This window comes from Anopheles maculipalpis, chromosome 2RL (genome assembly GCF_943734695.1).
Source record: "Anopheles maculipalpis chromosome 2RL, idAnoMacuDA_375_x, whole genome shotgun sequence".
NCBI classification, from domain to species: Eukaryota; Metazoa; Arthropoda; class Insecta; order Diptera; family Culicidae; genus Anopheles; species Anopheles maculipalpis.
Genome location: NC_064871.1, coordinates 62,869,661 through 62,890,194, shown reverse-complemented (window position 1 = coordinate 62,890,194; position 20,534 = coordinate 62,869,661). Strand labels below are relative to the sequence as shown.

Below are 20,534 nucleotides of genomic sequence, written 5' to 3'. Positions count from 1 at the left end.
GGTTGATGTCTACCCCCCTGGTGTTTCTCTGATCAACCACGACATACGCAACGCAACACACGGTGGAGCACGAGTGTGCGCATACGACGATGTACCGAATACGCACGAATACTACACTGTCGGGGGACCTGTTTTTCGAGGGAGATAAATAAGCGAGTGGCACGTACGCTTGTTTTAGTCTGACCATATTCTTAGCACAAGTTCGAAGCAACAGGTAAGCGAGTGTGCGTTCAAACATGGGTTCAAAAGAGCATAATAATCAATGCTGCCGGTGAAAAATAGTGCAAAAGACAAATCTCGATCGGACAGCATTAGCAGGTGTACGAGTGGGCAAACAGAGATAGAGAGTAATGCATTTTAACAAGTGGTGCCAATGAAAATTTTGCAAAATGTTGCGATGATCGGAGATATCATGGCAGAGTGATGATATGCATGCAACACAACTTGTGCTTGTTCCGTGTTTCGAGTCAACGAGACTTGGCTGCTGCGTTAATGGAGCTTGTTTGGTGGACAATAGTAGCATTCATACATTACATGTTCAAGGTTAAATTAATCATCCCTATCCAGGCCTGAAGATGATGTGCCTGTGTGGTGAAGAAGAAATCGATTTGTTGGATCTGTGTGTAAAGCGCCGTGGTGAAGAAGAACATGGCAATGGCGGTAGAGGATCTGTGATTGGGACGGAAGAAATACAACGCAATGATAATACGGGTCGTGTGAAATATTGCAGCCGCTACCACGAAAGGGCCAACGAGTCCAAAAATGATATTTTCTTCCTCTTTATCTTTCTCTTCGATTATAATATTCTTCGATCGATTATACAACTTCCAGAGGCCTAGGCCCTAATACTGAGTATCATGATTTAATATTTCCCACGTAGCTGCATATAGGACAAAGATCGAATGAAGTCAAGACACTCGAGATCCGGATGGAATTCGATATCAGGTCTTGTCGTATGAAGACCGGCACTGCTGTCGCCTGTACCAAAACCTTTTCTTCTTGCTCTAGGCTTAACGACCTACTATTAGGCATATCACGCCGGCCGTTGAATGTTTTACTAGACTTGGTATAACAACGAAATTGGATAATAAGTCCCTCACCTATGGGGGAACGGTCCGGATAGGATTTGGAAACACAGTCCTTTCCCATGTGAGGCCAAAATCCGAAACACTTTATCAGGAATGAATTTAAAATATCGATATGATATCGATTATCGATTAAGTGAGAACTGTGTATGAATTTTGATCAATAGTCAGAGCTAACTATGGGGGAACGGGTCAATATGGGATTCGATATCTCCGATCCTACGTCCGTGTGAAGACCGGCGCCGCGCTATCACCTTCAACCACTGTCATCACCCCTATTAACATTCATCTCTACGTTTCATTTTGCAGATCCTACCGTTGACATCATGCCGGACTACAAGGTGTACTATTTCAATGTGAAAGCTTTGGGGGAACCGCTACGATTCCTGCTGTCGTACGGAAACCTTCCATTCGACGATGTAAGGATCACCCGCGAAGAATGGCCAGCACTCAAGCCAAGTGAGTCACCGTCGCTACAATAAGCTGTGTCTCCTGTTTTTTTTAACGTGGTTTTGTGTGCTAGACTATTTCTAAACATGTCCATCATCCAATACCAATCGATAGCACATGATTATTTAATACCATGTCCGTAACCTTTGCACACCTTTCCTCTCCTTTCACCCTGTCCCCATTTGCTTGCGATCTCTTTCCCCGCATCATTATTCTGCACATGCTCGTGATGAAAAGCTGTTGGTGTCACGGATCTGGTGACACGGTTTGGCTGACCTTCTAACCGAGATAGTTAGAATAGTATCGTTGTGTCGTGTTCTGCAAGAAATAACCTCCGTCATTGTCGTCGATCAATGCGCTATAATTTTAGCCCATCGATTGATCCCATTCGATCGTCGCATGGTGTAGCTTTCTACGGTGACGGTTGGTGGCGGAGATGATGATACTCAGTTAAAATAACTTGCCACCAACATCATGGGGAATGTGATTAACCTGGTTTTGTTTTTTTCTCTTTTTTCATTAATACGTGTTGGTTTGCACATATGTTTTATGTTGTTAATCATGTGTTATAAATGTAACAAATTGGTACCTGATGTGTGTTAGTGTTGATGCGAATTATTTTACTTTAAGAATCAATTTTAATATTGGCTGGATTTTGAACATCTATATTTCGATATACAACAAAGCTACATTCCAACAAACGCACAATCACACACATGGTCTGATGTATCTGGCCACTTCGTAGTAAGCAGCTGATTCTGGAGTCCTTGGGGTTGTTTTTTTTTTTACTTTTATTTTTTGTTACTTCCGAAAGAGTGTCCGTTAGGTGTCCCTCCTTATGCTTCCGCTTTACTCATCCATTCACTTTTCACATAGCTTCTTTTCATACGTAAATACCCCATCGAAACCTTCCGGTAGCGCGGGAAGGCTCTCTCACTCCTGTTCACCATTCCAACCAAGAATTCCATCTTTCGTTTCAGCAATGCCGATGGGTCAGATGCCTGTGCTGGAGGTTGACGGCAAAAAAGTGCACCAATCGGTCGCAATGTCCCGGTATTTGGCGAACCAGGTCGGTTTGGCCGGTGCTGACGATTGGGAGAACTTGATGATTGACACCGTGGTCGACACGGTGAACGATTTCCGCCTAAGTAAGCGTCCGCTTATACGGTGTGTTTCCCCCTATGCGTACTCCGGCGGCACACTGTAGGCCCGTTAGTGCCACGCCGCTTCGCACGGGATGAATTCTACCGGCTATATTTTTGTCATCCTTTTTTTGATGCTGTAAGGACGATTTGTGGCAAACACTTGTGCTCAAACGCAAAGATGATAGAATTTATATTGCTCCTTGAAATACGTCAAGCCAGTAATTGTTTTCGCAAAACGCAACAGGATGCAAAAACGATGGCCGATGGAATTTTGTTCCTACCAGCAAAGGGGGGGACCCACGTGCATAAGCTGCATATAACTGCAATATTTGAATTGCGCACATTAAACCACACCCCTGTAACATTTTAGAGATTGCCGTTGTTTCGTACGAACCGGACGATGAGATCAAGGAGAAAAAATTGGTCACTTTGAACAACGAGGTCATTCCATTCTACCTGGAGAAATTGGACGACATTGCGCGCGAAAACAATGGATACCTGGCCAATTCGAAAGTAATTGCACTTCCCACCTTTACCGGAACCTGCCTCCTTTCGCGAGCGGTTCCGATCTGGGCAAATCACACCATTAACCACAAACCATTATCAACTTTCCTTTTTTTTACTCATTTTTCAGCTGAGTTGGGCCGACATTTACTTTACCGCCATTTTGGACTATTTGAACTACATGACCAAGTCCGAACTGGTCGCGAATCATCCGAATCTGCAGCGCGTGGTTGACAACGTTACGTCGATTGAATCGATTCGCAGCTGGATTGATAAGCGGCCCAAGACTGAGATCTAAATCGGCTATCACGAAAAATAAAAAAAAAAACGAGCGTCACGCGGCTCTTTGGAAATCACTGTGAAACTACCGTACACAAAAACGGATGAAAATAAATTGTTCGTGAAGGCATGGATAAAGAAGGCCTGTCCGATTTAAATTTGCTCCCTCCGAGTGCAGTTCAACCAACATTAGTCGTCGTAGTCCGTAGACCATATTTCGTTTCTAAATCTTATCTACTAACAAACCAGCCTGCGTACCTCCTGGTGCTGCAGGCCGGCAGGTCTTGCAGGCTTCGTGTGGGCCGATCTTCCTTCCGTATATGACGCGTGTATGTGTGTACATGTGTATGTATGTTCGTGTGGTTCCTTTATTGTATCATCTTTTTTTTGCATTCGTCATTAAGTTATGTGATAAGATGAACTCTCTTCCTGATGTTTTATTCTTTGTGTTCCCGAACTGTGGATTCAAGATTCAGCTGCTTATCGTCTGCCAACAATGACACCGAAAACGAACCATACATGAACTTTTGGGAGATTTAAGAATCAAAAACAAAGAAGAAAAAAACAAAATTTCAGCAAAATTTACACTTTGCACAAAAAAGTCCAGCTACTATTAAAATTTAACACCACTATTTCTCTCTTTTCTCTTTCCCCCCTCGTCTTCCCTACCGTCTGCCACGTTACCCGCCCTGTCGTGCGCGTTTCATTTTTCTAGCAATGCCCATGGGCCAGATGCCGGTGCTGGAGGTCGATGGTAAGCGCGTGCACCAGTCGTTGGCCATGTGTCGGTATGTAGCGAAGCAGATCAATCTGGCCGGTGATAATCCGTTAGAAGCGCTGCAAATCGATGCAATTGTCGATACGATCAATGACTTCCGTCTAAGTAAGTACCTGTTTGAGATTGGAGAGTTTTTGCCGCTGAACCGTCCCAATGATATGGTGTCGTTTCATTTTCTTGTCCGTAGAAATTGCAATCGTCGCCTACGAACCGGACGACTTGGTGAAGGAGAAGAAAATGATCACGCTCAACAACGAGGTGATTCCCTTCTATCTGACCAAGCTGAACGTGATCGCTAAGGAGAACAATGGCCATCTGGTGCTTGGCAAACCGACCTGGGCCGATGTGTACTTTGCCGGCATCCTAGACTATCTCAACTACCTGACCAAGACCAATCTGCTCGAGAACTTCCCGAACCTGCAGGATGTGGTCAACAAGGTGCTGGACAATGAAAACATCAAGGCATACATTGCGAAGAGACCGATCACCGAGGTGTAAAACAAGAGACCTGCAGCAAAGTGTAACTTTTCCTGTTTTTCTTGTAATGCTTTTTTGTTTTTGCTAATGGAATCATGTGAATTTGACTTTTTTTCCCTCAAGCTTACTCGTTGGCGAACCCGATTTTTGGTATCGCTTGTTTTTGGACATCAAGCGATGGATGTTTTAGTCGTTTGGTTGCAATGTTATGCACTCGTTAATAAGGCAAGGGAGAACTTTGAAGGATAAGCTTTTTAAGCACTGAATAAACAGTCATTTATTCGCGATTTAATTTCATGCATCCGCTTCACACAAAACATCATAAATCGTCATAACTGTGTTGCTAGCATACACGCCTTAAGCTAAGCTTGATTATGGATAAGTATGACAATAAATTCAGAAGGTCGAGATGACAATTTTGGAGTCGTATCATTGAGTACACGATGCAATGCAACCTCTCAGTTCTATTTAATAAAACACCAACTTGGCGTTTGAAACCAAATTTAAAACAATTATCTAATTACCACAAATATAACAAATTACCCCAACCGAACATACAGGGTATCTCGAGTCTGAGTATTTTTGACTTCGTCCCGATGTTTTTTATGCTTACAAATATTTTCGTTATAATCACGATTTTTTTTTACGGTTTCCCATTTATTTGTCATAATATAATATTTTTAAGACAAACATTTTTCAAACAAAATTTGATTGAGTTAATTATTCCGATCAAATTGCTCCCAAGTGTAACTTCAAGAATAAGCTACAAGTCGTAATTTTCTCCGTAGCAAAACACATGTTAATAGTGTGTTTAAAAATGTGAAAAATATAGAAACACGCGTTTTTTTTTCTTTCCAACTTACCACAACATAATTTTTATACATCTTTTAAAGTTTTTGTTTTATTGTAAAAAGTAAAGGTGTTATTTTCAAGTTATTCAAAACTATTGGGAAGCCCATAAAAACAAAAATAACTGGAAAACGTTAAAAAACTATGGATGTCACCAAAATTATACGAGATAGAGTAAAAAAAATCATGTGACGATATCTAAAATACAGGAGAAAAGGTAAAAAAACTTCGGGATGAAAACGAAAATACACGGAAAGCGTCAAAATTCGCCGAGGTACCTTCTTTATGGCTCAAATTATTTTATTTTTACATACACTCCCTCTCTTCTTCAACAGTAAGTATTAAAAATGTTGAATCGCTTATTCGAATGTGTAATACCGTAAGCTCGTTGTGGAACTTTGCAATCATATAATAAAGTCACATCACAACAGTTAGGTGTGATTTGCTATGCGAATCATGGAACTTTGGAATTATTGCAATGATTGCAAAGTTCTACTTAAAACACTGCAATGGGTAATCCAAATGCTCCATAACATGGATCGTAAAAATAAAATAAATCAGTCGATAAAATATTCGGCATCTTCAGACATGTCAGAGCAGACTTTCCAAAAAATTGATTTTTTTTGACGAATGGATGATATTCATTGAGAAATCTATCTTCCGTAGGGGTAAAAGCTCACTTTCTGCCGGTTGGCGATGAACATGATGTACTTCTGCTGAGGATAGGCACGCCAGAAGAGCGGATGATGTTGAGAGTTTGAAGAATACGCCTATTTCCGTAGTGAAGAATTTCCGTTAAACGGCGACGAACATAACGTACCTCGTTAGGGGGTTTGGTTCGAATGAATTCGAATGAATGGTTTGGTCATTTGTTTAAGTATTCGCTTAGGAGAAACGTTTGTTGATCAAGAACTAACACATCACGCATTGAACAAAATTATTTGTTCCTTTTCTTTATTATTCGAACTATACGTTGTACCAACCGTCTTACCTCAAGTCTTATCTATATTAAGTGGCCGTAGGGATTGTGAGGCTCCTTGATACGCAGAACAGCGACATCAGTACTAGACCCTTACTACAGAGTTCTAAACTCCATAGATAGGTGCTTCAGCTCGGGGCTTCTTTCGAGCTTATAGGGGCCTATAGGAATGTCCGCTTCTGCTTTCGATACGGGTCTGGTTCACCTGGAGGCACCATCCTGCAATGACAGGCATTACAAATTTGATCAATTTATGTGTGTTTTGTAATTAATTATTGCGCCTAGCATATAACCTCATAGCCTGTCAAACCGTCTATTTAATCGTACGGTGCATATAATTTTATAAAAAAATATATACTAGATTTGTTAAATTTAATTCGAAATCTGGGGTGGCCAGGTGGTGTGCCGAAAACAGTGCTAGTCTTCACAAAGCAGGACCACGGTGCAAACCCCACCTGGACCGTTCTCTCGTAGTGAGGACTAACTTTTCAACTACGTGTTACCAGCAAGTCTAGCAAAGTTATTAAATGACCGGCGTGACCCACATTGTCGTTAAGCTAAGAAAATTTCAAAATGTACCATATGAAAACCCTGCACCATTCCGTTTAAGTGAATCAGTCGATCCATCGGTATAAATGCTATCTTGAATTGTCATTTGCTTCTGCTGAAAACAGCGGTTGAAGACAAAACAGCTGATCATACGATCGAAAGATGATAACAACAGTCGGAACAATTTTGGTAAATTTCGTTTCTGTTATGCACATTGTGTAATAAATATATTTAAAAACTATTGTATTTCATGCAATCCTGCAGACAAAGTTTCGTGTCACCAGTGCTGCCCAAAAATACCTGTCCACGTACACGTGTAAGGATGGAGTTGGCACCATTTTACTGGACAATGAAAAAACACGCAATTCACTTTCGCTGGACATGATGAACAGTATTCACAGCAGTATACTCGACAATCAGCATGACACGGAACTGCGGTGCATTGTTTTGGCGGCCCAAGGTCGTGTATTTTCGGCGGGTCACAACCTTAAAGAATTAACTCCCGAACACGGTTCAGACCGCCACCGACAGATATTTGACAAATGTGCGGAATTGATTGATGCTATCCGATCGGCGCCGGTTCCAGTGATAGCCAAAGTTGATGGCTTAGCTGCTGCGGCAGGGTGTCAGCTGGTAGCATCCTGTGATATGGCAATTTGCAGCGATGTCAGCACATTTTCTACGCCAGGGTATGTTACATTACTAGCACTTCCTTTAATCATCTTGCCAAATGTTTGTGGTTCGTTATGTGAACAGGGCCAGCTTTGGAATATTTTGCTCAACGCCAGGGATCGCTGTAGTGCGAGCCATACCCCGCATGAGAGCGGCGTATATGCTATTTACCGGACTACCCATAACAGCGAACGAAGCTCTGGAAGCCGGACTTGTAAGTAAAGTAGTTCCCAAAGCTCAACTCAACGAAGAGGTTAACAACATTTGTAAAGCCATATCATCGAAAAGTCGTTCTGTGATTGCACTGGGTAAGAATTTTTTTTACAAGCAAATACCATTAGATGTTTCTGCGGCGTATGAACTAGGTGCGCAAATAATGGTTGAAAATTTGGCGATGATCGATGGGCGGGAAGGAATCAAGAGCTTTGTGGAAAAACGTGTACCACGTTGGAGCCACAAGGAATGAAGCGAAGGGAAGGAGAGATGGAGACTTTTATCGCATTTCTTTTTGTAGTGCTAAACTTTCTAATCAATCAAAAATTTATAGATTTATAATCGATAACACGCGGGGCGGTACGGTCCGATGGTCGTTGTTCTTCTTGGCATAACGTAGAAGGGTCGTCTTTCTGATACCACGTAGTTGTATAGTCAGTCCTCACTACGGGGAAACCGGTCCGGATGGAAGTTATTTTCCTCCGGTCCCGCCGTGTGAAGACCGGCGCCGTTGCCAACTCACACACCCTTCATAGATCGCCCCCTCACAGTGAACAACTGTTATTAAAATAACAAAAAAATAAACATTGTAACTTGATTTTTGGCGGCGGCCCGGTGGTGTAGGCGACAGTGGCGCCGGTCTTCAAACGGCAGGACCGGGGTTCAAATCCCATTCGGAGCGTCTCCCCGTAGTGAGGACTGACTAACCAACTACGTGGTATCGGCAGTCCAGTAAGCCATTTCGATTGCCGGCATGACCTCAGAGGTCGTTCAGCCAAGAAGAAGAACTTGATTTTTATACAACTTTAACATTCTTTAGTAATTTAGTTGTAACATTCAAACGAAATAAACTTGCTTTTGTAAATACATAATACAATAATGCGTCTGACGTACTAGACACACAAACACGATTTCAAAATTCACTAACTTTGCTCATACATACAAATCAGTCCCAATTAGCGATTTCTTTACATTAGTCAGTCTCAAATCCTGACCATCCCATTTGTAGAGGATATACAATTACTAAATTACAAGTAGAAATGGGTTCTACCGGATGTTGAATATTGCATGAAACGATCTCGCATCCATTGTCGTTATCGTGATCGATAGGTAAAAACAGTGGAGGATCTAGTGAAAGATAGAGTAATTGATAGAACGAGCACATTGCAAGCCATCAGATGGAAGTCTTAATCGGGCGATTTGGGACGAAGCCGTGCCATATTCTAACATATAATTTAACTGTCAAAAACTCGGTGAAGTTTTCGGGATTCGGAATCCAGCAATGATACTTTTGCTCAAGGTAATGCGAAAAAGAAATAGGATTCAAAGGCAGTGGGATATTCAGATCGAGGCATTCGTTTATTTTGGCCGAGAACTTGGTGAATATTCAGCAGTAGTAATACGTCGTTTCTTGAGACGGTCGATGCGAGCATCACTTTTTTGTAACCTACTTCACTCGAGACTCAGTTCTTAAAAAACGATTTCAAGGCGGAAAATTGACCGTGCCCTTCATATTTGTAAGGCGCGAGCTTCAGAAGATTTCAAAATAAAAATTTCAGGTCTACGCGTGGAAATGTAGCCAGCTTGTGTCCCTTAAATCGCAATTTTGAGATTTTTTGACAGTTCAACATAGATTTCAACAGTCTCAAATTTCCCGTGGCCTGGGGCGTTGTGATTTTAGCCTTTTTTCATTTGCCCCGCGTAGGTCCCGGTCCACGGGTAATTTGAAACTGTTAAAATCGATGTTGAACTGTCAAAAAATCTCAAAATCGCTGTTTCAGCTTATCTTCCATTGCCTCATGTAGGTAGTTTGCGTATTCACCAGGTTATCAAAAAAAAAAAAACGATTTCAAAGCGAGAAAATTTCACAAACACTCACGAGAGCCTGAAATTTTTATGTTGAAATCTTTCGAGGCCCACGATCTTGATCTGTTATGAATACACTTTTATTATATACACCTTGGCTTGTGACGTTATTTTAGAAGCCCCGGTAGAAGCTTCCCTTGCCTGTCAGAACTGTCAAATATTTACAACCCAATTGGGCAGTGTTGAAAACTGTGTATATTTTATGTTTTTTTTTGTTCGAGGTAAAGATTCGTGGCTTCTATTTTTCCGTGGAATATCGTGGGACAGCCGAATTTATTTGTAGGTAGGTTTGGGTAAGCAATACGGCGTAGCCGTCTTGTATGAATAGAAAAAGGCATGGCTTGGAGCATATTGCTGAAAACAAAAACATTCGTCTTTATCATTCTTGATGATTGATGCTACCATCGCCGTCCAGCTCAACCTTTTAACATCTATCGGAACATTTTATATCGGTTTCTTATTGCTACGAACGAAAGCAAGAAGCATGGATGTCATCGAGGTGGAAAATTTCGGACCCGCAATCATTTGTCCCTACAACAAGTCTCATCTCATTCCGGCTGCACGTATACAATGGCATTTGTCCAAATGCCAACGCCAGTACCCCAATGCGAAAATAGCGGTGTGCCGCTTCAATGCATCGCATCATATTCCCCAAAAAAAGTTGAAACATCATGAGAGTATTTGTCCGGACCGGGTGTTGATTGAACGCTTCATGTATCCACTCGGTGACGGTGGTCCTGCCACGTCGAAAATGGAGCAGCGAAAAGCAGAGTATAGTATGCCAGACGATGCGTCAGGGTATCAACAAACAGTCGATGAAAATTGGGATGACATGGATGCCCTGCCGTATAATCCGGAAGAATACTGCCGAAATAACCCTATCATCCGGAAGGCAATGCATATGACGCGTTCTGAGAAACGCCAGTTTTATGCGGACGAGCGCGTTCGTATTACTACGATACGGGCAAAACGCGAAGAAGAGGAAAACAAGAAAAAATAACAGAGGTAATGTTTTCAACGGTATGTTCTTTCCGGTATGTATCGGTTATGTTTTTTCCCGTATTTATAAAAATGGATATCCGCTCGTATTTCTATCAGCCACTCCATGATCAAGATGACAACGGTCCGCGTTTTGTAAAACCTTTATTATCATTATCATTTGTAGTGCTTCTGAAACCTAACATAAACCTTCGGTCGACATCACATCACATCGCCCGAGTCGGGAAGGTTGGTTTTTCTGACGTCACTAACAATCAAGGCGGCCACATTCGAATCGGTATCGCCTTTGATCGTCCAGGTGCTCACAGAATTTTGGATCATTTCCTTGCAGGAGACATCAAAGCCTTACGTTAGATAGGGGGACTCTCGCAAAAGTTTGAATAAGAAGTCGTTTGGATCTCTAAAAATCTATATCTAAAACGGTTTTACTTTATTAATATCTTAGTTTTATTATAACAATTCGTTTCTCTGACAAAAATGTAGTAGCTAATAAATACTGGTTTCATATCCCATCCGGTAAGAACGTAAGATTCTTGTGCGTTATTTGATGCTTGCTCGTTCTGAATTGCTGAGAGTACTATTGCTACGTTCGCACAAAATATGTTGTTTTTTGGGTCGAACGATCGCGGTACGATCGATTGCTGCGTTCGCAAAAACTGTGTCGCATATCATTCTGAATTTGTTCTACCCGCTTACTATTGTTAGATATGCATGAAGTTGTTCGTTTGAGTTTAATTGCTGACCACCGTCCGTACTCGCGTCCCCGGTAGGTGTATGGTGCAATGGTTGTTTTTACATTATACCATATTGCATTGGCATGGCGCCAGTCTGTGTTTGAATGTTTATGTTTGAACGTGAGCTTGGTCAAAATAGCTTAATATGCATTTCCTGCATTTTTAGCTATTTGCAGGTTGTTTGGTAAATAAATTATTTATTGCTCTACTGTTCAATCATATGCGAGATAATGTATTATACTCTAGTGAGATGTTAAGCAGATATGCTACACTCTCTTAATTCGATTGTCAATGACCGTCTACCTAGGTAAGTTTGGCATTATATTAAACCTAGCAACAGCAGCATCAACAGTAATGTCAGTGTCCATGAATGAAATGAAAGTTGGTGTGTTGAATGACCGCATCATGACGACGAGACGGGCAAGGAAGATTGTTCAAGAAGGTCATAGAGAGTTCCAGAGCAGGATGATAGACGTCCAACCGAGTGAGAGGTGTGGGCGAGGCAAAGAAGCGTCCATATCCAGCAGCAACCGCAGCATTTGCAAAGAAGGGATCAAGCTGGCGTTTGCGTTCATTTTTTACCCCGAAATTTTTGAGCAGTGCGTTCAAGGTCATGCCATCAATCAGTGCGTCGTTGCTTGATGTATTATCAGAAGGAATGAAGCAATTCGCGGACTGGGTGGAGGGGCACCATGAGAGTGAAGGCGTGTTAAAGTCTCCAAAGAGCAGCAGCATATTAGTTGATTTCATCCTTTCAATAATCTCGCTCACACTCTTGTACAATCCGGCCCATACAGAGGCAGACGTAGAACGATTCGGCGGAATGTAAACAGCACCGATGTAAAGAGAGATGCAGCTGAAATTTACACATACCCAGATCAATTCCAACGATGAATGTGTGTGAGTAATATCACAAATAGAAGTGTTGTCAGTGCATCGATCACAGCGGTAGATGTCGAGAACGATTCGGAAATGAAACCCGAAGTAGTGGTGTCGTCGAGCCAGGTTTCCGATAACATAAAAAACGTCGAAGTTGCACTCAGAAACTGTAAGCTTAAGAGCGTCCAGTTTCATGCGTGGACTTCTCACATTTTGGTAAAAGAGGTTCAGTGGAGCTAGTGGCATTCGAAGGTCGAGCAGCGTTAGTAATGTTTAGTTAATTAACATTGAAAATATTATGGTTACTGGTGGCAGGTTGTGGGTGTACAGGTATGTAGAGAACATTTCTTATTGTTATTGTTGTAGCTGGGAGCGGGATGCAGTATGGGGATGAACCAAAGGTGTGTCGATAGTGCCCGAGAGAACCGGCTTGGGAACGCTCCTGCGATCCGTAAACTCTTTGAAGACCGTTCCGATCGGACAGGTGGAACGGGACAGCGCTTTCTCCTTAAACTCCAACGACATATCGACTTTGAAAGACGAAAAAGTTAGCAAGCTGGGATCCTTGTCGCCGGATACCAATTTGGTAACATTTACACTGAACAACTGAGTGTCAGTGTGCTCCTTCCCTGGCACCTCATCAGTGGTGACCAAAGGATGTTAGCGCGACGGTAAAAGTCAAAACTTTGGCGTTTCAGTCGGGAGCAACAAAGCAGAATAAGCCGATGATGTGATCGGCCATGGTGACAATTAGCAACAGGACAGCGGCAGTGTCGTAAGACGGGGAACGGTCCACGAGGAGGCGCGTAGCTGGGTTGTTATAATCGGTCGGTGTAATAGTGGGTGTGAGTGTATTAGTACTTGAGATCTTGCATTTCAGGCAGGACGGGTGATCGTTAGTTGGTGGTTTAGAACCTCTTAATTTGTCAGCTAAGGAGGCCATAAGCATTTCAATCTCCGAGGTGAGTTGCGTTTTGAGTTTGGTGTGTACCGAGGAAAGCTCCTCCAGGGCCAAAGAGCGACCGCTTCTGAGAGGGAGAACCTGAGGCATAAGCAGAAAAATTGGGAGTCGATCTTAGGGAGGTTCCTTCGTAACCAAGACCTGTTCATACCAAGGCACGTATGGTGTACCCAATGCTTACAGAAGTCATCGCATGTGTATGTAACGTCATCCGTCGAACACAAGCGAGCACAGGACAGGCACAGATCAGCCATGATCCACATGGCCACCCACGACAGGAGATCACAGGGAAGTTACTCAGCAGGCCACGAACAAAAACACGGCAATTCACGTAAATTCTCTGGTTCGGGAAGCAGTGGATTGAAGAAAGAAGTGCACTGCAGGACAAGTATGTGACGTCCAAAAAGTAAGTACGGTGAGAATGTGAAAACAGTGATATTAAAGTGTTAACTGCGGAGCTGTGTTAACGCGAGATGGGTTCATGCTCGGCCCATCTTAACTGCAACGTTGGTGGCAACTTCATAACCAGTTTGAACAGCAGTGTACCTATATTCCTACAACTTACACGCTTCTGCTGTTGCACATTAGTTCTGTACCTATGTAGACATATCTACCAGGGCTGCAAGGTCCACTTCTTTGACATAGGGCATTGTGGAAACTTTGTGTCAATTCGTGTGTTATTTGAACACGGGTTGTCCATACTTCATCCATACATTCCCAATAAACCAACCTACATCCCAATAGATGCAGCTAGAATGCCATCCACACTGGATTTGACACTTATCAATTACCTACATTCTCTCTCTCAACTTAAAGCAAGCGCATCTCTCACCTCAGACCACTTACCCATTTCCTTCACAATTAAAAACACTATTGCAAATTTACTCCCTGCCAAATTGTTCAAATGATAAAAAAATTAACCACAGCTATCATTAGTGCACATGATAAACTTATACCAACTGTAATTTCTGGAAAATTAACATTATTCTACCCGACCATATAACTTCCTTGATAAAATTGAATAATACATTTAGAAAAAAAAAAATGGCAGAGACACAGATTAGATTCCGTATACTGGGACACATACTATCTCTAAATCATGGGGTATTACACTTGAAAGTATTAAACCACAACAAAATAACAATGATCGGCACTGGAAAAGTTTGAAAAAAAAACCAAAATTCCATTCTACTCATAACTTCCTAAAAACGCGACGCTCTTAAAGATCACTTCGTAAATGCTCACAATTTAACCCACAGCAGATTCAGTCCCTTAGAACAGAAAATTATCAAGAATAACACTCAATATTTTGCACTTAGCCAAGAACATCAGAACATCCATCTGAGTTCATCAAACCAAAAGAGTTGATAAAGCTGATAAAAAAAAAAAAAACAAAAAATCAACTGATTGCGATGAAGTTAATAACAAATGCATAAAAAAATCCCGAGGATGGCCATACACATATGCACGTAAAATATCGGTTGTCATTTCTCTTACCTTTCTTTCTCGGCTGAGTTCTCGAGGTGTCTGGGAGCCCTCATTATTATTTGCTCCAATAATATTTATTATTTCTCAACAGTTCAAAAATTCTGTACACATCAGGGAAATTGTAATTTATTCAATATTATTGTTTCGAATAATTACTTACAAGCGATCATCTGATTTGAAGATAATGCAACTTTGAAGATAATGTTCAATTCTCTAAATTGCTGAAATAATCATACGATTGGTACGCTTTGTCTTATTGTGCTATATGTTTTCATCCACGCAATATCTCCGAACTCAAACAAATATTTTAAAAACTCCAAAACAGCCTGTAATTTATCTGGCTGGTTCACCAGTCTATCAACGGTTTTTAGCACAAACTCTACTCTTTTCGATGTTCCTGGATCGATTTGCGATGTTTCTAGTGTTTCTCTTGCAATGTCGAAATTGTTATTAAGTACTGCCGTTTCGCAAACATTGTTGCCTTTCTTATCGACACTATTTAAGTGATTGGTCAGTTCTACTGACGTAAATAACTCGTACAACTTAAACGCTCTGTTATTATATTTTGACTCACTCGCTGCAATGTAATGGAAAATATTGCACCCGTCCCTTTCGTTGACCAGCGTGCAATCGAACCCACTGTCGAGTAAACACTGCGCCATGAAGAAGCAGCCATTTTGAATGATCATATGCAACAAATTTTGGCCATGCTCGTCAACACTATTTAGATCGGTGGTACGGTCCAATAGAAATTTAAAGGCATGGACCGATTGATTATGAACCAATCGTTTCCCTTTGGGCAACAAGCGCATAACCGTTGCAATAGTTCTATTAGTGATAGGTTTTTGTAATTTTCGAACGATGCAACTCATTATGCGAACATTTCCTGCATGCGCTGCGGTGGCTAGAAGCGATTCGAAAAGATATTTATCTAACACCTTATCTAACACATTTCCTACTTTGTACTCCGGCAATGATAACTTATCTTTGGGCTTACGTACACAGCAACTCTTTGGCATTTGATCTTCGTGGAGCGATCGAATATTGTTTTCAAAATGGTCAACAACAATCGTTGTATGCTTAGCGCAGTTGATGGAAAAAAGAGAGCATAACTGTTCGAGAAAAGCCTGTAGTGATACAATACGGTCCATTTCTATGGCTGACTTTACTGCTTCAAGCAGATGGAGTTTGTTCCTTATTTGTGGCGGCTGTAATCCGAATTTATCGATAAGGAAGCACACCATGTTATATGCTTTTTTGGCGAGTGCAGCTTTGATAAGATGGTTGCCCATACTACTCAAAAAAACGCCAGGGTTGTCTAGTTGTAGAATAAACTGTTCAAATAGTTCGTACGCATTCTTCGCCACACAATAGTGCAGTATTGTTGAACGCTCCAGACGCTCGCGTTGAACATTGATATCAACTTTCCTAACGTTGTATAAATATTTCACTGTCCACTTTGATAATTTCTCACGATCTTTAGCAGATGCTATTTGATTGATATAATGGTATGCTTGCATCAACAGATTGTCGTTATCGTTGGAAAACAGCTGGTCACGTAAGGTATGTATATCGATATTGGCTCCGATCTCTAAAAGAGCTTTGATTGCATTTTTATTCCATATGACAAAAGCATAGTCCAATGCGTTCCAATGGAAAAGATTATCTTTTTCATCGATTAAACCAATCGGATTGATTGAAATCATTTGGCTCAGTAGAAAGAGCATGATTTCATGGTTATCGTGTTGCAAAGCTAAGAGCACAGGTATCCGACCCCCATAATCTTTGACCGCTACGACGGAAGAATTATTTTCAATCATCGTCTTCACCTCTTGCAGAGATTTGTTCAGAACGGCAATATGAATTTCACTGTTCCCATTTTCTCTAACAATCATTTGATTGAAAAAGTAACGTAGTCTATCAAAGCCTCGCGTCCAAAACATTTGAGATTTAAAGTACGGCTCAGTCTGGAGTTTATCCTTGTTTTTGAATAACCATAGTGCTGCCATATATTCGGCAAAAGTCCTATGAGCAAAAATTGGAATGTTATTTTTAACTTCGACAATGATTCCAGCCTTTCCTTCTCCATGCTCTATATCTTCTATGGCACTCAGCAGTACACTTTGCTGTATCACTTTGTTGACAAAGCTTATGTCAAACAAAACGTATATTGCCATAATAGCATGTATGTGTTCCACGTTTTCATTGAATAGTTTATTTTTACGTACAGCAAGAACCGTGCTAGTGGCAGTGTCTGTCGATCCTGATTTCTTAGTGTTTAGTATATTTAATTTTCTATGTACAAAATACTTCACAATGTCGAAGGTTTGAAATTTGTCAGTTAAAAAAACATCGGCGGATATAGTTTTCTCCGAAAAATTTATATTTTGCTTCACGATTGGTAAAAATGCATCTATTGCCAAATTTAGTAAGAGTGGCGTTTTCACTAAATCGTCTAAACGATTGATTAAAACAGTATACACAACTCCCAACACAACCAGTTGATATATTTTTTCCATGTTTTTAAATGCATGCACTTCGCACAAAATGTACTTGTGTAATGAAAGTATTTGATGAACATGAGAGAATGGCTTCAACTGGAAGATTTTGCAATTCGTGATGGCTGTTTTGAAATCATCTTGGAATTCGTGTGGCCGGCTTGAAAAATATATGTTACGTATTCCATCGAACTTACTGAACCCCGCGAAGCACCTGAGCACAATGTCCGTGTAATTAGGAAATATTTCGTCATATGCATCGAACAGTAATATTAGTTTCTTTTCATTGAATTTAGTACAAAATAGACGCAATTCCAATAGTTGTCCAAAAGAAAGACATTCGGTCTTGCGCTCATTGAGCATCGCTTGCCCATTGGAGAAGTACAATAAACTTGCTGCCAGCTTTCGGTTTTCTTCATTCAACTCTGTTCGGAATCGTTTGCTCACATTCGGTTCACAAAGCGCAAGAGAGACAAACCGGTAAAGTATTTTTAACAATTCGGAATCATCAAGCGAGTTTTCACTTTTCTGTAGTTGATGAAATTCGCAAGAATATTCGATCGCATTTAGCCTAACGACAAATAGCGTGGATTCAATAGCTGATAACCGCCAAGCGAGCCAAGTCAAATATGTTGACTTTCCAAAACCAGCTTCGTTGAGAATAACCTTACATTTATTCCTGCCGTCATTACCTAGCAGATCCGTAATGTTATGCTCTTCTTTTGGTTTGGACAGAGCCATTTTTATTAATTTATTAATTGGTTTGCAATTAAGCTTATCAAATGTGTTAATCATTTCATCAAAACTATATGTTCGATGACCGATAGAACCTTTTAAAGAATCGAAACATATTTTTATCTCTCGATTGGAATAACTGTCCGGAGTTCTCGATGGAGAGTAAATTTCAACATCACGTTGTATGTAGCTGTTTTTGATTTTTTCGTAGTTGTGAAAATTTATGTTTGTCTCATCGGTGGCTTTTGTTTCCGAGTAAATGTCCAAAACTTTGAGCATAAAGGATAAATCGTCCGAATCTTGTACCATGCTACCGATTGAAGTAGCTGCACCAAAGAAGTATAATTGATTGTTTTCCAAATATAGCTGATTTCGTGCGTCTTTTGCAAGATGACGCACTAGCAAGGATTGTTCTGACGGTTCTTCCTTCTCTGTGAGTGGCATTAGTACTACAAGCCTCTGGTGATGGCTTTTCGCTAGTAGCTCATTAAATGATTGTTGTGTAACAGTTTGGAATTTGTCTAAAATAACGATTATGTAGAGTGTTGAACCAAAATCTGCCTGAATATATTTAAATACATTTTCAATCATTTCTTCCAACGCTTTGTTTTGGTGGAAGCTAGATTCATGAATAAATAGACACTCAGTTTTACATAACTTCAGAGTTTCCAGTATGATCATGGCACTGAAATTCAAATCAATCGTACTACGATAGCAGTAACATTTACTGGCTAAATTATTGTCAAGAAATTTGTAAAATTTGGAACTTATCAACCATTCCCGATTCATCAGACCGTGAGGAAACTTTTGCGCTAATATCTCAGTGTATTCCTTAGTTGACGTTTTCACTTTAGTGAAAGCAAAATTATGTTTCACTTGCTCAAAAAACCCTTTCAAATAGTTACTATTTATTTCGAACACTTCCTTTTCTTTGTAGACTTCAAAAATTGTCTGCCTGTATAATGTCAAAGTAGTATCTGGCTCAGTATCTGTTAATTTGGAAACAAGTCGTTTAGCGTCAGAGCGAAGCTTTTCTTCATCCGGTGTACAAATTAACCTAAACTTGGAGTAAAACTCTTCAATTTTTCTCTCAACCATTGCGAAATGTGAACTTTGATTACTCGGCATAATATTGGGAATATCTTCCACAGCCGACATTTCAGAATCCCAATCCATATTTATTCCTTTTTCTTTTATATCCTCCCAAGTATCCTTGCCTTTTTCAAGTAACTTTTTATATTCCATACGGAAGGCTTCGCGAAGTTTACCAACGTCCGTGGAGTCACCCGCTAATAGAAAAGCTTGATTAAACTTGTAGTTGTAAATGTTTTTATCTGATGTCGAAGATATTGCTGTGGATTGATCGGATCGTTCGATTATGCTGTGAATTAAAACGGCATACATGTTGTAAATTTGAATAGTACGGCTAATCGTGTCTTTGCGTAGAATACATTCAGCTAATGATTTTCCAAGAAAACTAAGGCTAGCGTATTTCAGTTTTTCGTTAAGGTTCATGAGTTGATGCTGTTTTTTCAATTCATAAAACTTTCCATGAAGTTCCTTATAACATGAAAATATTGAATTCTCGCTAGGATCTACCTTAATTTCTGAAAAGTGTTCTATTATCTTACCATCGATTACAGCATTGGTGCATAAGAAATAATAATTATCCAATAAGTTGGGTTTCATTTCAAGAAAAGATGTGAAGTACATAGGGATGGAAAATGGCCCATTGGGACAAAGAAAGGCATTAGCTACAATTGAAGGTTCGGCTTTTAATTTCTTGTTGGATTTGTTGAATGCTGAAGTTGAAGAGTTTTGTGCGTTAATTTCTTCAGCTGAAGAGCTTTGTGCGTTAATTTCTTCAGTTGGAATATATTCTGATTTTGTAGTTTTTGTGGACTCGTGAGATGAAGAATCGTTTGGCATTTTATGTTTACACTGCATGTATAATGCTATCTTCTTTGAGGCGCAACGAAGAACAATATCATCAAACTTGCAGCCTTGGGGGTCTTCGAGCGTGATTGTAAAGTTGAAGTCGTTATTTTGCTGCATTTCATATGCTCTAAGCGAAACCAGTACAGTGCATTCCGTTTGATACGAGATACCATGCTGAGGGGTAATTCTTTTGGCCCCAGTGTCGTTTGATAATTTAGGAGTCGTAGACGAGGTTGAAGTTTCTTGATTGTTTGAATGTGGCTTCCGTTTTCCTTTTTGGGACTCTTTGTTCCGATCCATTCCTAAAACAAAGTATAAAACGTCTATATTAAAAAACGAAATTAAACATTGTGTCATGTTGCGTTTCAAGTAAATTGATCAATTGTTATATAATAAAACATTTTATCTATTACTTCAAATAATACAATTCAAAGTACAGGAGTTGCATTACTTTGA

At 40.5% G+C, this 20,534-nt stretch overlaps 5 protein-coding genes across 5 annotated transcripts in view; 4 read left to right on the top strand and 1 right to left on the bottom strand.

The window, feature by feature from the left end:
- The window catches only part of LOC126556328 (glutathione S-transferase), a 327,848-nt gene extending 323,097 nt beyond the window's left edge, over nucleotides 1-4,751 (top strand). Inside the window, exons 2-4 of the mRNA XM_050211582.1 lie at nucleotides 1,397-1,544; nucleotides 4,179-4,346; nucleotides 4,429-4,751. Of these exons, the coding sequence (XP_050067539.1) occupies nucleotides 1,412-1,544; nucleotides 4,179-4,346; nucleotides 4,429-4,739 (612 nt within the window). The 5' untranslated portion in view covers nucleotides 1,397-1,411 and the 3' untranslated portion in view covers nucleotides 4,740-4,751. The remainder of the gene's footprint in view (nucleotides 1-1,396; nucleotides 1,545-4,178; nucleotides 4,347-4,428) is intronic.
- The window catches only part of LOC126556025 (polyserase-2-like), a 555,659-nt gene that overhangs the window by 192,503 nt on the left and 342,622 nt on the right, over nucleotides 1-20,534 (top strand). The gene's annotated exons all lie outside the window — the stretch shown is intronic.
- LOC126556262 (enoyl-CoA hydratase domain-containing protein 3, mitochondrial) lies at nucleotides 7,220-8,233 on the top strand. Its single transcript, XM_050211494.1, has 3 exons — nucleotides 7,220-7,284; nucleotides 7,360-7,784; nucleotides 7,852-8,233. Exons 1-3 carry the CDS (start codon nucleotides 7,258-7,260, stop codon nucleotides 8,231-8,233), a joined length of 834 nt encoding a protein of 277 aa, XP_050067451.1. The 5' UTR covers nucleotides 7,220-7,257.
- On the top strand, nucleotides 10,331-10,846 carry LOC126567347 (gametocyte-specific factor 1 homolog). Its single transcript, XM_050223575.1, has one exon. The coding sequence runs from the start codon at nucleotides 10,331-10,333 to the stop codon at nucleotides 10,844-10,846; it is 516 nt and encodes a 171-aa protein (XP_050079532.1).
- On the bottom strand, nucleotides 15,138-20,405 carry LOC126568755 (uncharacterized). The gene has a single exon (XM_050225358.1). The coding sequence runs from the start codon at nucleotides 20,376-20,378 to the stop codon at nucleotides 15,138-15,140; it is 5,241 nt and encodes a 1,746-aa protein (XP_050081315.1). The 5' UTR covers nucleotides 20,379-20,405.